At 40.8% G+C, this 16,282-nt stretch overlaps 1 protein-coding gene across 1 annotated transcript in view; it reads right to left on the bottom strand.

The window, feature by feature from the left end:
- Window positions 1-12,415: 12,415 nt before the first annotated feature.
- Window positions 12,416-16,282, bottom strand: part of ccdc18 (coiled-coil domain containing 18) — an 83,612-nt gene continuing 79,745 nt past the window's right edge. Inside the window, exons 23-24 of the mRNA XM_061941246.2 lie at window positions 13,384-13,764; window positions 12,416-13,310 (exon numbers count right to left, since the gene is read on the bottom strand). Of these exons, the coding sequence (XP_061797230.2) occupies window positions 12,780-13,310; window positions 13,384-13,764 (912 nt within the window). The 3' untranslated portion in view covers window positions 12,416-12,779. The remainder of the gene's footprint in view (window positions 13,311-13,383; window positions 13,765-16,282) is intronic.

Genomic DNA, 16,282 nt, shown 5'->3' with positions numbered 1-16,282 from the left:
ATCAAAACACATAGAATCATCATACTGCTGTGATTATATGCTTCAAGTGTTCATTCAAGGCTAAGGCAAAATATCGAGATATATATTGTGTATCGCAATATGGCCTTAAAATATCGCAATATTAAAAAAAGGCCATATCGCCCAGCCCTAGTTCAATGATGCCATTTCTGTTTGTCATGTATAATTTTGTCTATTTTGTGTTTATCCTTGAATAAACAGGTCAGTTTCTTGTTACCAACCATTGTGTATTATTCAATCTCCCCTAATTCAGCTGGCTAGTTGTTATCAAGAGTACTAAAACCCTTTTCAACATGATTCTGACAACTAAGTAGGCTAAATAACTTTAAACTTTAATACATTCTCGGATAGGCCAGTATCGGTCAGTATTGGTATCGAACAGGATATGCAAAAACAATATCGGTATCGGATCGGAAGTGCAAAAACCTGGATCGGCACATCCCTAGTAGGTACTCATCGATTGTGATGGCTAGTGGAGTGTCCACTTCCTGACTCAGCACATTGGTCTTTTTTAGGCTGATGGTAAGCCCGAAGTCTTTGCAGGCCTGGGAGAATCTGTCCAAAGGGCACTGGAGTTCTTGTTCAGTGTGCGAAATGATCATCAGCAAAGAGCATGTCCCGGATGATCGTCTCACGGACTTTGGTCCTTGCTTTAAAGGGGAACATTATCACAATTTCAGAAGGGTTAAAACCATTAAAAATCAGTTCCCAGTGTCTTATTTTATTTTTCGAAGTTTTTTTTCAAAATTTTACCCATCACGCAATATCCCTAAAAAAAAGCTTCAAAGTGCCTGATTTTAACCATCGTTATATACACCCGGCCATTTTCCTGGGACGTCACACAGTGATGCCAATACAAACAAACATGGCGGATAGAACAGCAAGGTATAGCGACATTAGCTCGGATTCAGACTCGGATTTCAGCGGCTTAAGCGATTCTGTCAAGACGAGGACTATGGTGTGTTTGTTTTCCCGAGATGCAAGTAAAGCTGGACTGGTCATGGCGTGAAGGTAAATACATATTTATTTATAACACTCAAAGGAACAAAAAACGCGCTCAAGGCGGATGTACAAACTTGACTAATGAAACAAAAAGACTTGCACGTGGGCAAAAAACTGTGAATAATTAAACAAAAAACACTAACTGTGGCATTAATAGAAAAAAACTTATTTGGACATGGCATGAAGTGCACAGAGGTAAAAGTGTGACAGGGGTATGAATCCGGGATTTCGCCAGGACGACGAACTGAAAACAATGAACTTAAATACTACCGACATGATTAACGAAAACAGGTGCGTGACTCAAAACGTGAAACAGGTGCGTGACGTGACAGGTGAAAACTAATGGGTTGCTATGGTGACAAAACAAAACAAGTGCACAAAAAGTCCAAAAACAAAACCGAACATGACTAAAACAAAACATGATCACACAGACATGACAGATTCAACAGATTACGCATGTATAGAAACGGATGGTTGTAGTGTGGAGGCAGGTAGCGAAAACGAAATTGAAGAAGAAACTGAAGCTATTGAGCCATATCGGTTTGAACCGTATGCAAGCGAAACCGACGAAAACGACACGACAGCCAGCGACACGGGAGAAAGCGAGGACGAATTCGGCGATCGCCTTCTAACCAACGATTGGTATGTGTTTGTTTGGCATTAAAGGAAACTAACAACTATGAACTAGGTTTACAGCATATGAAATACATTTGGCAACAACATGCACTTTGAGAGTGCAGACAGCCCATTTCAGGCGCGCTAAGAACATATATTTTTCCACGATTTCAGCATTTTAAATGTGCTGTTTTTGTCCAGTAAGATACATACTAGCCTACAGTTACAGCTGAAGTGACCGATTAAAAGTATCATGAGTATTCCACAGCGTACTCTAACATTAATTGTTACCTTTAGACTTCACATCAGGGTATATCTGAACTCCAATATCCGCTCTTGACAAAGTTTGATAATCATCCTCTTCAGAGAACAGTGAATGTCGATAGGAGTTCGAAAAAATGTCCTGTAACACCTGTAACAAAATAATGGGGAGACTTCACTCAGGTTAACCATACCTAAATAGACACAAAATACTGCATTACACAAGACTACCCGAATGTACTCGAATGATTGAAAAAAATAAATGTTTTTAAGCTAAATTATTGGTATACACAGTTTATGTATAATAATTTACATAAAACCGCGAGTAATGAATAAAGTTTTCATCAATTAATATATTCTGTAGACATACCCTCATCCGCTCTCTTTTCCTGAAAGCTGATCTGTCCAGTTTTGGAGTTGATGTCAGCAGGCCAGGGAAGCTAGGGTCGATATTCTTCTCTTGATCATCTTCGGTGGCATAAGGGACGGTGTGAGCCAAGACATCCAGGGGGTTTAGCTCGCTCGTCTGCGGGAACAAACTGCCGCCATTGCTTGCCGTGCTACCGAGGTCCTTTGTCCCTGAATTGCTCACACACTCCGGCAAATTCAATGGGGGTCTGGCGGCAGATTTCTTTGACTTTATCGTTGGAAATGCATCTGCTTTGAGTGTCGCAGTATATCCACACATTCTTGCCAGATGTCTGCACCCTAGTACTATTAGTGGACCAGCAGCTTAGGGACTATCCCTTGCAGACTGTATTGATATATATTGATATATAATGTAGAAACCAATATTAATAACAGAAAGAAACAACCCTTTTGTGTGAATGAGTGTAAATGGGGGAGGGAGGTTTTTTGGGTTGGTGCACTAATTGTAAGTGTATCTTGTGTTTTTTATGTTGATTTAATAAAAAAATAAAAAATAAAAAAATACCGATACCGATAATAAAAAAAACGATACCGATAATTTCCGATATTACATTTTAACGCATTTATCGGCATCTTGACATCTCTAATATATTTGCCTATGCATTTGATTATTATACATATTTTTTTTACATACAATGTAAAAACATAATTTGTAGATTTTACAGGAAGAAAAAATGTACTGTGTTTTTTCAACATATTACTGTAAACGGAAAAACCTTAATTCTGGCATCTGAGCAGACAGTTTTTTTACTGTAAAAAATTTGGTAGTTTTTCCATTTACAGTAATACACCGTAAAAACAACAAACATAGATTTTACGGTAAAAAAAACAAAACTGGCAGCTCAGTTGACAGGATTTAACCATTAAAAACAAATGGAATTTTTTCAATTTACAGAGTATTCTGTAAAAACTACTGTAAATTTTACCATAAAATCAAGTGTCATTTTTACAGCGTATAATTTGATGGAAAACTTGCTTTAAAATCCTAAATCAAGTAGATTTTTTTTTGTTTTTGTTTTTTTTGGACTAATTTGTTTGGAAAGTACGATATTTGTTGCAATATTGGATACAGTCAAAGTTGAAATAATGTGCAATTTCATGCAGTACATACTTTTTGTCTGTCGAAGTGGAAAAAAACAAAACATTTAGGAGGGAAAGATAAGGTAGTTGATTGACGCGTATCGTTTCCAGGTGTTTGCGGGCCATATGTGGTCTAAACCAGTGTTTTTCAACTACTGTGCCGCGGAACACTAGTGTACCGTGAGATATTGTTTGGTGTGCCGTGGGAGTTTATGTAATTTCACCTAATTGGGTTAAAAACATTTTTTTGCAAACCAGTAGTTATAATCCACAAATGTGCCGTTGTTGAGTGTCTGTGCTGTCCAGAGATCGGCAGAGTAACCGTGTAATACTCTTCCATATCAGTAGGTAGCTAATTGCTTTGTAAATATCGGGAACGACGACAATGGTTTGCAGGTAAAAAGGTATCTAATGCTTAAACCAAAAATAAACAAAAGGCGAGTGCCGCTAAGAAAGGGCTGGCTATGCAAAACTAAAACTGAACTGGCTGCAAAGTAAACAAAAACAGAATGCTGGACGACAGCAAAGACTTACAGCGTGTGGAGCATACGGCGTCCACAAAGTACATCCGTACGTGACATGACAATCAACGACAAAATAGGAGCGCAAGACAAGAACTATAACACTACACACTGGAAAACACCAAAAAACTCAAAATAAGTCACAGCGTGATGTGACAGGTCATGACAGTACACCTACTTTGAGACAAGAGCTATCGTGATGCATGCTTGGTTATGGCTTGAATTCATATCCAATAATTGTGAGAATTACTTTATATTGTCAATATCGGCTGCTGAGTTTAATTTTTTTTAATGTTTTCTGCTGGTGGTGTGCCTCGGGATTTTTTCAATGAAAAAAATGTACCTCGGTTCAGAAAAGGTTGAAAAACACTGCTCTAAACCAGTCGTCCCCAACCACCGGGCCGTGGATCGATCGGTACCGGGCCGTACAAGAAATAAAAAATAAAAAAATAAAATAAAATAAAATAAAATAAAATAAATACATAAATAAATAAATTAAAAAAAAAAAAATATATATATATATATATATATATATATATACTGTATATACATTTTTGTATTTATTTTTATTAAATCAACATAAAAAACACAAGATACACTTACAATTAGTGCACCAACCCAAAAAACCTCCCTCCTCATTCACACTCATTCGCACAAAAGGGATGTTTCTTTCTGTTATTAATATTTCTGGTTCCTACATTATATATCAATACAGTCTGCAGGAATACAGTCCGTAAGCACACGATTGTATTTCTTTATGACAAAAAAAACCCAACTCCCGGAAGAGTTAGTGCTGCAAGGGGTTCTGGGTATTTGTTCTGTTGTGTTTATGTTGTGCTACGGTGCGGATGTTCTCCCGAAATGTGTTTGTCATTCTCGTTTGGTGTGGGTTCACAGTGTGGCGCCTATTTGTAACAGTGTTAAAGTTGTTTATACGGCCACCCTCAGTGTGACCTGTATGGCTGTTGACCAATAATGCCTTGCATTCACTTGTGTGTGAAAAGCCGTAGATATTATGTGATTGGGCCGGCACGCAAAGGCAGTGTTTTTAAGGTTTATTGGCGCTCTGTACTTCTCCCGACGTCCGTGTACCACTCCGTACAGCGGCGTTTTAAAAAGTCATACATTTTACTTTTTGAAACCGATAATTTCCGAAATTACATTTTAAAGCATTTACCGGCCAATATTATCGGCAATCCGATATTATCGGACATCTCAAATTTTTTATCATTTGAAATTGCATGCAGTAGAGTATGTGTATTATTTTCTGTCAAAATGGAAAGACTAAATACAGTTAGTGAGAAAATACAAAGTACTAATAATTCCAGACTTGGCAGGCTATATAAAATGATACGGCGGGCCAGATCTGGCCTCTGGGTCTTGAGCTTGACACCTGTGATGTACCGGTAACAAGACTTGTGGTACGATCAGACAGGTTTTGCTCAGCTTGCTCTACCTTGAGGCCATCAAATGAGTTCAAACTCCAGTTTGAATAAGGTGCTTAGTGTTGACCCTCCATGTTTGACTTGCGTGTCAACAGCAATACTGAAGCTGTGGTCACACAGGTAAGGATTGCACAGCTGCTTGCCGACCATCTGTCCCCCTTAAAGTAATTAAGTGGCTGTCAAAGAGTCGCCATGGCTCCAAAGGCAGATCATCAGTTGAACAGTCCTCAACCTGAACACACCCCCTTCCACCTGGACAAATGCTATGAATAAAATGCCTCACTGTAAGAACTATCCACAAGCCTCAAGTTTGATTATATCAACACTGGGAGCCACTTGTCAGCTGCTTGAGCTCCTGCAAATAATGCCTGCAGCTGTGACTTTTGTGCCATTTCTACAGCGCTTGTCTTTTTCAAACATGCCACCGGTGACACTGGTCTGTCTAGTCTTGGAAGAAGACCACACCAGGAGGGGGAAGACTTGCAAATCCAAACCTATTTACTCTGATTGTCCAAGGTGGTCACACACACACACACACACACACACACACACACACACACACACACAAGATATTAACCAAAAAAGCAAAACAAAAGGACACAACAATGCAGGAGAAACATCAATTAAAAAAACTTGTTTTTCTCTATACATATAATACAAACCCCGTTTCCATATGAGTTGGGAAATTGTGTTAGATGTAAATATAAACAGCACAATAATAATAAGTTAATAATAATTAACTTAGAATTTCATGGCTGCGACACGTGCCAAAGTAGTTGGGAAAGGGCATGTTCACCACTGTGTTACATGGCCTTTCCTTTCAACAACACTCAATAAACGATTGGGAATTGAGGAGACACATTTTTTAAGCTTCTCAGGTGGAATTCTTTCCCATTCTTGCTTGATGTACAGCTTAAGTTGTTCAACAGTCCGGGGGTCTCCGTTGTGGTATTTTAGGCTTCATAATACGCCACACATTTTCAATGGGAGACAGGTCTGGACTACAGGCAGGCCAGTCTAGTACCCGCACTCTTTAACTATGAAGCCTTGTTGATGTAACACGTGCCTTGGCATTGTCTTGCTGAAATAAGCAGGGGCGTCCATGGTAACGTTGCTTGGATGGCAACATATGTTGCTCCAAAACCTGTATGTACCTTTCAGCATTAATGGCGCCTTCACAGATGTGTAAGTTACCCATGTCTTGGGCACTAATACAGCCCCATACCAGCACTGATGCTGGCTTTTCAACTTTGCACCTATAACAATCCGGATGGTTCTTTTCCTCTTTGGTCCGGAGTCCACAGTTTCCAAAAACAATTTGAAATGTGGACTCGTCAGACCACAGAACACTTTCCCACTTTGTATCAGTCCATGTTAGATGAGCTCAGGCCCAGCGAAGCCGACGGCGTTTCTGGGTGTTGTTGATAAACGGTTTTCGCCTTGCATAAGAGAGTTTTAACTTGCACTTACAGATGTAGCGACCAACTGTAGTTACTGACAGTGGGTTTCTGAAGTGTTCCTGAGCCCATGTGGTGATATCCTTTACACACTGATGTCGCTTGTTGATGCAGTACAGCCTGAGGGATCGAAGGTCACGGGCTTAGCTGCTTACGTGCAGTGATTTCTCCAGATTCTCTGAACCCTTTGATGATATTACGGACCATAGATGGTGAAATCCCTAAATTCCTTGCAATAGCTGGTTGAGAAAGGTTTTTCTTAAACTGTTCAACAATTTGCTCACGCATTTGTTGACAAAGTGGTGACCCTCGCCCCATCCTTGTTTGTGAATGACTGAGCATTTCATGGAATCTACTTTTATACCCAATCATGGCACCCACCTGTTCCCAATTTGCCTGTTCACCTGTGGGATGTTCCAAATAAGTGTTTGATGAGCATTCCTCAACTTTGTCAGTATTTATTGCCACCTTTCCCAACTTCTTTGTCACATTTTGCTGGCATCAAATTCTAAAGTTAATGATTATTTGCAAAAAAAAAAAAAGTTTATCAGTTTGAACATCAAATATGTTGTCTTTGTAGCATATTCAACTGAATATGGGTTGAAAATGATTTGCAAATCATTGTATTCCATTTATATTTACATCTAACAAAATTTCCCAACTCATATGGAAACGGGGTTTGTACTTACCCATTTATCCTTAGTTTTTGTACTCATCAATATATGTATTTATTCTTTTATTATTCATGATTTATTCTCAGTGGGTATTAGTATGCATAAAAAAAGCTTATTACTAATAGAAAAATAGGCACGATGTTCCTGTAAAAAGGTTGGAAGACTGCTATTTAAAGGGGAAGTTGTACTTTCCAAACCAAAGCCAAACCTGTAACTAAAATGACTCTGAACATAGGAAGTTGTATGGAGGAAGAAGCGTGCTGCACGCAACAAGCCACAGACATCAACCACATCCTCAAAAAGGCACTTTAACTTCAGACAGACACACATGTGCGGAATTAGCAGAGTGAAGTTAGTCATGCAAGCTGTTATGTTGCAGGTTTGAGCTCAGAAGCAGAGCAGGCCGACTTGCTGTCTCCAATGGCAACGCTCTCGCACACTAACACGTCTTTACCGTCCATAAACAAACAATGCAAACATGAGCCATGCGCTCAAACTCCTGCAGTAGTAAATGCACTGAGCGTTAAATACAATGTGATAAAAAAAGCTTTGAACAGAAGCACTGGTGGGCCCCTGACCTGATAACCCTGAGGGGGTCAAATATAAGAGTTGATCTACAAGTTAAAATAGCTTTATTTCTATAGTGCCTTATATCCCTTTCTTGTTATGTTCTCCAAATGGGAACCAGTTTGGCGCAGCATGAACTTTCACTGCGACCTTCTTTGTGGATCCTGAACCAAAAATTCCTTGCTCGGATGGGAAAGGATCGTCGCTATGGTAACCGGCCCCCCTCACTCCCCCCCATTGGCACAAGAACTTTAGGGAAGAGTATTGCCAGCATATTGGAATTGGCCTTGAGAAGAACTCTAACACACGAATGACATGTTATTGAAGTATTCAAAATGTAAAAAAATGCGTATAAATATTGCTTAAAGACATTTTACACGATACACTCATGTGCCTTTGCAAACATTAGCTCACCGGCTGTAACATAGTGCGTGTTTACATGGACAACTAAACACTTTGGAGCAATAACAAGAATTGTAAAGAGAATATCTTTGCCTCCCTGACGTGGCAGACTTGTCAGTTGCAGTGAAATGCATCACATATGAGTGGGTGGTGGGGCCTCAAACTGCTCTAATTAACCTAATTATAATATACAAACCCCGTTTCCATATGAGTTGGGGAATTGTGTTAGATGTAAATATAAACGGAATACAATGATTTGCAAATCCTTTTCAACCCATATTCAATTGAATGCACTACAAAGACAACATATTTGATGTTCAAACTCATAAACGTTGTTTTTTTTTTGCAAATAATAATTAAATTAGAATTTCATGGCTGCAACACGTGCCAAAGTAGTTGGGAAAGGGCATGTTCACCACTGTGTTACATGGATTTTCCTTTTAACAACACTCAGTAAACGTTTGGGAACTGAGGAGACACATTTTTTAAGCTTCTCAGGTGGAATTCTTTCCCATTCTTACTTGATGTACAGCTTAAGTTGTTCAACAGTCCGGGGGTCTCCGTTGTGGTATTTTAGGCTTCATAATGCGCCACACATTTTCAATGGGAGACAGGTCTGGACTACAGGCAGGCCAGTCTAGTACCCGCACTCTTTTAATATGAAGCCACGTTGATGTAACACGTGGCTTGGCATTGTCTTGCTGAAATAAGCAGGGGCGTCCATGGTAACAACATATGTTGCTCCAAAACCTGTATGTACCTTTCAGCATTAATGGTGCCTTCACAGATGTGTAAGTTACCCATGCCTTGGGCACTAATACACCCCCATACCATTACAGATGCTGGCTTTTCAACTTTGCGCCTATAACAATCCGGATGGTTCTTTTCCTCTTTGGTCCGGAGGACATGACGTCCACAGTTTCCAAAAACAATTTGAAATGTGGACTCTTCAGACCACAGAACACTTTTACACTTTGTATCATCAGTCCATCTTAGATGAGCTCAGGCCCAGTGAAGCCGACGGCGTTTCTGGGTGTTGTTGATAAACGGTTTTCGCCTTGCATAAGAGAGTTTTAACTTGTACTTACAGATGTAGCGACCAACTGTAGTTACTGACAGTGGGTTTCTGAAGTTTTCCTGAGCCCATGTGGTGATATCCTTTACACACTGATGTCGCTTGTTGATGCAGTACAGCCTGAGGGATCGAAGGTCACGGGCTTAGCTGCTTACATGCAGTGATTTCTCCAGATTCTCTGAACCCTTTGATGATATTGCGGACCGTAGATGGTGAAATCCCTAAATTCCTTGCAATAGCTGGTTGAGAAAGGTTTTTCTTAAACTGTTCAACAATTTGCTCACGCATTTGTTGACAAAGTGGTGACCCTCGCCCCATCCTTGTTTGTGAATGACTGAGCATTTCATGGAATCTACTTTTATACCCAATCACGGCACCCACCTGTTCTGAATTTGCCTGTTCACCTGTGGGATGTTCCAGCATTCCTCAACTTTAACAGTATTTATTGCCACCTTTCCAAACTTCTTTGTCACGTGTTGCTGGCATCAAATTCTAAAGTTAATGAATATTTGTAAAAAAAAAATGTTTATCAGTTTGAACATCAAATATGTTGTCTTTGTAGCATATTCAACTGAATATGGGTTGAAAATGATTTGCAAATCATTGTATTCCGTTTATATTTACATCTAACACAATTTCCCAACTCATATGGAAACGGGGTTTGTAAATATGAGGCCCCTTCCCCACCAAACATGTATGTGTGTGCATTACAGAACAACGCTGCATTGTTATATATGTTCAGTAAATATAGATTCCTTCTTTAGAATCAGATTTTGCAGTGGGCTTTTGTAACCTGTCACTGATGTTTACAAGGATTTAATGAGTTTATATACCAAATAATGTTCAGACAATCAGTTTGAATCCAGAATCGCGTTGAATAAAGACTCACCCCAAGACTTGGAATCGAATCGTGAGTTGTTGACGTTATTTTTATGAAGTCTACTCGGATGAGAGGCGAAACGTCGTTTAAGAACCACCAAACAGTCCAGTTGCAATGGATTGAATGCCCTGAGATGACAATGACCTGATGAACATTCATAGACATATTCTTATGAGTGTTTTTTTTATTTTTATCTTGACTCTTTACCCATTTTTAGCAGGTCACAGGTTGGTGATTAAAAAGTGCTGAAGTGTGCTACAACTTTATGTGTAGTCCTCTAGTCAAGTTTTCCCATGGTAAACAATGACAGAAACTTCCTTTCTGTCCATAAGCTGCACCAATTGAACTGGCATGTACTTCAACATTGCTCTAAACTATATTCCACATTCGAGCTGCATGGAATTACAAATTGTACACACCAAAGTTTTGGAATAGCTGAAAGAAAGTGTGAGGTGTCAGAAAAGTACCTGGACTGTGGTAGGTTGCATGTTCTTCTCAGCCAGGAACCGTCGGATGCTTTCTGAGCAGGCGTGTTACGGTCGGGTGAGCCGCGAGTCGTGCTGCCACAACTCTCGCCTCGCTCCACGCACTGAACGAAGCAAAGGCTGCAGTATCGCTTGATAGATCGTCAAGATCTTGTAGTGGATGATGACAGCAAACATATCAACAGTCCTGGAACTTTTCTGACAAATCTCGCACTGTCCTTTGTGGGAAGGCGTTCTACATGTTGTTGGGAGTATCCATTCTGTCAGAAGAACATGATTGATGGACCCTGGAGAGGGTTACCATCTCTGTTCCAGTTCATTCTAACAATGTTTACAGTACAACTGCCATTTGTGTAAATACTATCTGTACATAATACTGTTTATAATTGTTTTATTTGACTGAAACCTGAGAGGAACTTTACTGTCCGTGTTATTCTGTTCCTTTATATCTTGTTTGGTAATGAGTGTTTTCCACTAACAGGTGCTTTGTGTGCTTTAAAATGCATTGCACAGCTTTGGGTCCAATGCAGTCGTACTACTAAAGTCTTTAAAGGCCTACTGAAACCCACTACTACCGACCACGCAGTCTGATAGTTTATATATCAATGATGAAATCTTAACATTGCAACACATGCCAATACGGCCGAATTAGTGCAATTTTAAATTTTGCGCGAAATATCCTGCTGAAAACGTCTCGGTATGATGACGCCTGCGCGTGACGTCACGGATTGTAGAAGACATTTTGGGACAGCATGGTGGCCAGCTATTAAGTGGTCTGTTTTCGTCGCAAAATTCCACAGTATACTGGACATCTGTGTTAGTGAATCTTTTGCAATTTGTTCAATGAACAATGGAGACAGCAAAGAAGAAAGCTGTAGGTGGGAAGCGGTGTATTGCGGCCAACTGCAGCAACACAAACACAGCCGGTGTTTCATTGTTTACATTCCCGGAAGATGACAGTCAAGCTTTACCATTGGCCTGTGGAGAACTGGGACAACAGAGACTCTTACCAGGAGGACTTTGAGTTGGATACGCAGACGCAGTACCGTGAGTACGCATGCAGCTGCGGCTTCCAAACATTTGATCGCTTGGCCGTACGTGCGTGCCGCTATGTGCATTTCACGTACGTAACTTTGGGGACTTTGGGGAAATATATGTGCTGTATGAACTTTGGGGAGGTGAACGGTACTTTGGGCTGTGGGATTGAGTGTGTTGTGCAGGTGTTTGAGTTGTGTTGGCGGGTTATATGGACGGGAGGGGGGAGGTGTTTGTTATGCGGGATTAATTTGTGGCATAATAAATATAAGCCTGGTTGTGTTGTGGCTAATAGAGTATATATATGTCTTGTGTTTATTTACTGTTTTAGTCATTCCCAGCTGAATATCAGGTCCCACCCGCCTCTCACAGCATCTTCCCTATCTGAATCGCTCCCACTGCCCTCTAGTCCTTCACTCTCACTTTCCTCATCCACAAATCTTTCATCCTCGCTCAAATTAATGGGGAAATCGTCGCTTTCTCGGTCCGAATCGCTCTCGCTGCTGGTGGCCATGATTGTAAACAATGTGCGGATGTGAGGAGCTCCACAACCTGTGGCGTCACGCGCATATCGTCTGCTACTTCCGGTACAGGCAAGGCTTTTTTATCAGCGACCAAAAGTTGTGAACTTTATCGTTGATGTTCTCTACTAAATCCTTTCAGCAAAAATATGGCAATATCACAAAATGATCAAGTATGACACATAGAATGGACCTGCTATCCCCGTTTAAATAAGAAAATCGCATTTCAGTAGGCCTTTAAAACTATTTTTAAAAAAGTTCCCACTTTTAAGACGTCACCGTGACCCTGAGGTAGAGTCTACTCTGCGATGACTAGGCAGAGCTCCACAAGGACTGATCCTCTTGATATGCTAACGTCTGCTGAACAAACCTCTTTGTTTCCATTAAGGAACTCTGAGGGTCAACTGGAGTGAAGTCTTGGTTTCCCTCCTGTTCCAGGGTGTGATTTGCGCTAATTTTGTCCCCCTTGTAGGTGAGAGGGTCGAAGGAGAACTCAGAGCTAGACCGGGGCTCAGTGCTGCCGAAGCTCTGCCAGCTGTGGTCTATTGTGTCTGAACAGGTCGACTCACAAGGCTGCTGAGTCCGTGCCTGCTTCACTGCGGCCTTCAGACTGGGAGGGAGATCCATGGACAGATCGCTGCTCCAGCGATCATCTTGGGGTGAATGTGCGTTGGACAGGAGTGGTGCCCGGTGAGCGTGTGATGGCGGCTGGACGGTTGCTGGAAGGGTCTTTGGAGAGGAAGGAGGAGAGCGAGACGCTGAAGAGTCCTGAGTTGGATTCCGACGTCCAGTTCCTCGCCGCAGACCAGAGGTTCTCGCTTGGAGACGCGTGACCTCAGACTCCTGCAGGGAGATAAGAACCCGGATGAGCTTTTGGCATTAAAAAAATTCTCAACCACTAAAGAAAGAGCATTACTTTGATGAGCAAGGACCCATTGGAGGTCTTTAAGGTGGAGTCAGGCTGAGTCTGGAGCTGAGCCGATGAAACCCTGGCTTGCTTTAACTGAGCACCAAGCTGCTCCAGCTGTACTCGAAGCCGACAGTTGTCAGCTTTGACCCGCTCGTACAAAACCTTGCTCTCCTCCAGCTGGGACTCAGTCTGAACGAAGAGGTTCTGGCTCTGCTCTAACTGGCTCTGGAGATGACTTGCCTTGGTCTTGGTGCGGTCCAACTCAGCATTTGTTCGCGCCAGCTGGGTTTGACACTGCTCCAGTTTGGAGGTGAGCTGCTCCTGGGAGGTGCGCATGGTTGTGGACACCTTTAGGAGCTGACCTCGGGTCTGCTGCAGGGACTCCAGCTGAGCAAAAAAGAAACGCAACACAGATTAATTTACACCAGGGGTGCTCATTACGTCGATCGCGATCTACCGGTCGATCTCGGAGGGTGTGTCAGTCGATCACCAGCCAGGCATTAAAAAAATAGTCCTAAAAATGAGCGATCATAAATCTTCACTATGACGTCACTTTCGTCACTTGATTGACATTCACGGCACCCGAGGGTCTTCTGAGATGACGCTGGCTGCTGCCAGCTCATTAAAATTACCGACTGGAAGGCGAGAAACACTTTATTTCAACAGACTCTGTCGTCAAAACTCCAAAGATCTACTGCACAGTTGCACAATAAAAGCTCTGCTTCATCCTGCCTGCGCTACCAAAATAAGAGTCTCAGAAAGCTGGCGTGCACAAGCTAGCAAGCTACGGAGTTTGCCGACAATGTATTTCTTGTAAAGTGTATACAAAGGAGTACGGAAGCTGGACAAATAAGATGCCAAAAACCAACCACTTGCATGTGGTATTGGACAGAAAGGAGGACTTTTTTTCTCCTCCATTCGAAAATGCGGACGTTATCATCACCACTGTCTGATTCCAATCAATGCAAGTCATCAGAATCAGGTAATACACCAACTTATATTCTTGTCTTCATGAAAGAAAGGAATCTATATGTGTTAAACATGCTTGTATTATCTTTAACCACCTTTAACTTGTTAACAATATTAACTATATGTGTTAAACATGCTTGTATTATCTTTAACCACCTTTAAGTTGTTAACAATATTAACTATATGTGTTAAACATGCTTGTATTATATTTAACCGCCTTTAAGTTGTTAACAATATTAACTATATGTGTTAAACATGCTTGTTTTATCTTTAACCACCTTTAAGTTGTTAACAATATTAACTATATGTGTTAAACATGCTTGCATTATCTTTAAACACCTTTAACTTGTTAACAATATTAACTATATGTATTAAACATACTTGTATTATCATTAAACACCTTTAATGTATTAACAATATTAACTATATGTGTTAAACATGCTTGCATTATCATTAAACACCTTTAACTTGTTAACAAAAACATATATTTCATAAATAAGTAAATATAAATTATATATATGAATGAGGTAGATCCCCACGACTTGATCAATTGAAAAGTAGCTCGCCTGCAGAAAAAGCGTGAGCACCCCTGATTTACACCGTAGAGATGTAACGGTATTGTAAATAAGGAACATTTTGCCCTTTTAAAATCATCACAATAATGCCGTGATGTCCAATGGTTTGATTGAAACATTAAAAGTCGTTTTTTTCTTGGCCGGTGTAAAAATAAACTACTTCTCCCATAATCCTCTGCACAGCGCGGGACCGGAAGATGGGGGCGTGGATCGCAGAAAGGGGAGAAAAGAAGGAAGCTTACGGGAGAAGTGTAACCGGACTAGAATTGTTTTTTTGGACATTTTCTGAACATTTCATCAAAATCTGTTTGTAACATTTTGAGTTATGTTGCTAACAAATAGACAAACAAACCCTGGCGAAAACATAACCTCTGTAGCGAAGCTAAACATCAATTGTTAAGGTATTTACATTATTGAACATCAAATTGTCAGATATTTACTTGAAACAGTGGTTGTTCCCGCACAATTCTTTGCTCTTAAAAATACAAGTTTGTAGTAATAAATATGATTAGAACATTTCAGCATTATGTCTGTGTTCAATTCCAGTAAGTGTGTTTATCCTAAATATTCCTGGCATTTCATTTTACACACTATGGCATTTTTACAAAGTCTGTTTTTTGGACAATTCCACAATAATATCGTACCGTGGCCTTAATACTGTGATAAAATCGTTCCATCCTTATCCAGTTTCAAGTGTGAGAAAATCCAAACACCAGCCAAAGTCTAAGAGAAAGACGTGTTTGTGGCTGCGCTGAGGTTAGTGTTGAATAGAAAAACTTAGTTGTCACGTTTTTCCTTACTTCTTCCATTGAAGAAAGTGTCGAGCAATCTAAATGTAAATGGGTTATATTTGTGCAGCGCTTTTCTACCTTCAAGGTACTTGAAGCGCTTTGACCCTATTAACACATTCACACGCTGATAGCGGGAGCTGCCATGCAAGGCCCTAACCAGGGCCCATCAGGAGCAAGGGTGAAGTGTCTTGCTCAAGGACACAACGGACGTGACTAGGAGGGCGGAAGCCAGGGATCGAACCTGGAACCCTCATATTGCTGGCACGGCAGCTTTACCATCCGAGCCACGGCTGGTAAATCGAATTCCTTGTGTGTTAAACATACTTCACCAATAAAGGTAATTCTGATTCTGATAGGGAAATAAAAATAGGGAACAGGCATGAAAAAACCCAAAAGCAGATAGCGTAGAGCAGGGCTGTTCAATTGGTGGCCCGGCGGCCAAATCCGGCCCGGGAACGACACCACACTGGCCGCCGATTCAGTTCAAAACTTGGCAGACAAACATTTTTGCAGCAAATTCCTAAAATCACTCGAGTACTTGGACCACATTGGCAGATCCTTGCATTGACA

The sequence above is a fragment of the Nerophis lumbriciformis genome, linkage group LG03 (genome assembly GCF_033978685.3).
Source record: "Nerophis lumbriciformis linkage group LG03, RoL_Nlum_v2.1, whole genome shotgun sequence".
NCBI lineage: Eukaryota > Metazoa > Chordata > Actinopteri > Syngnathiformes > Syngnathidae > Nerophis > Nerophis lumbriciformis.
The sequence above is the reverse complement of the archived record's forward strand: the minus strand, read 5'-3'. Positions and strand labels throughout refer to the sequence as shown.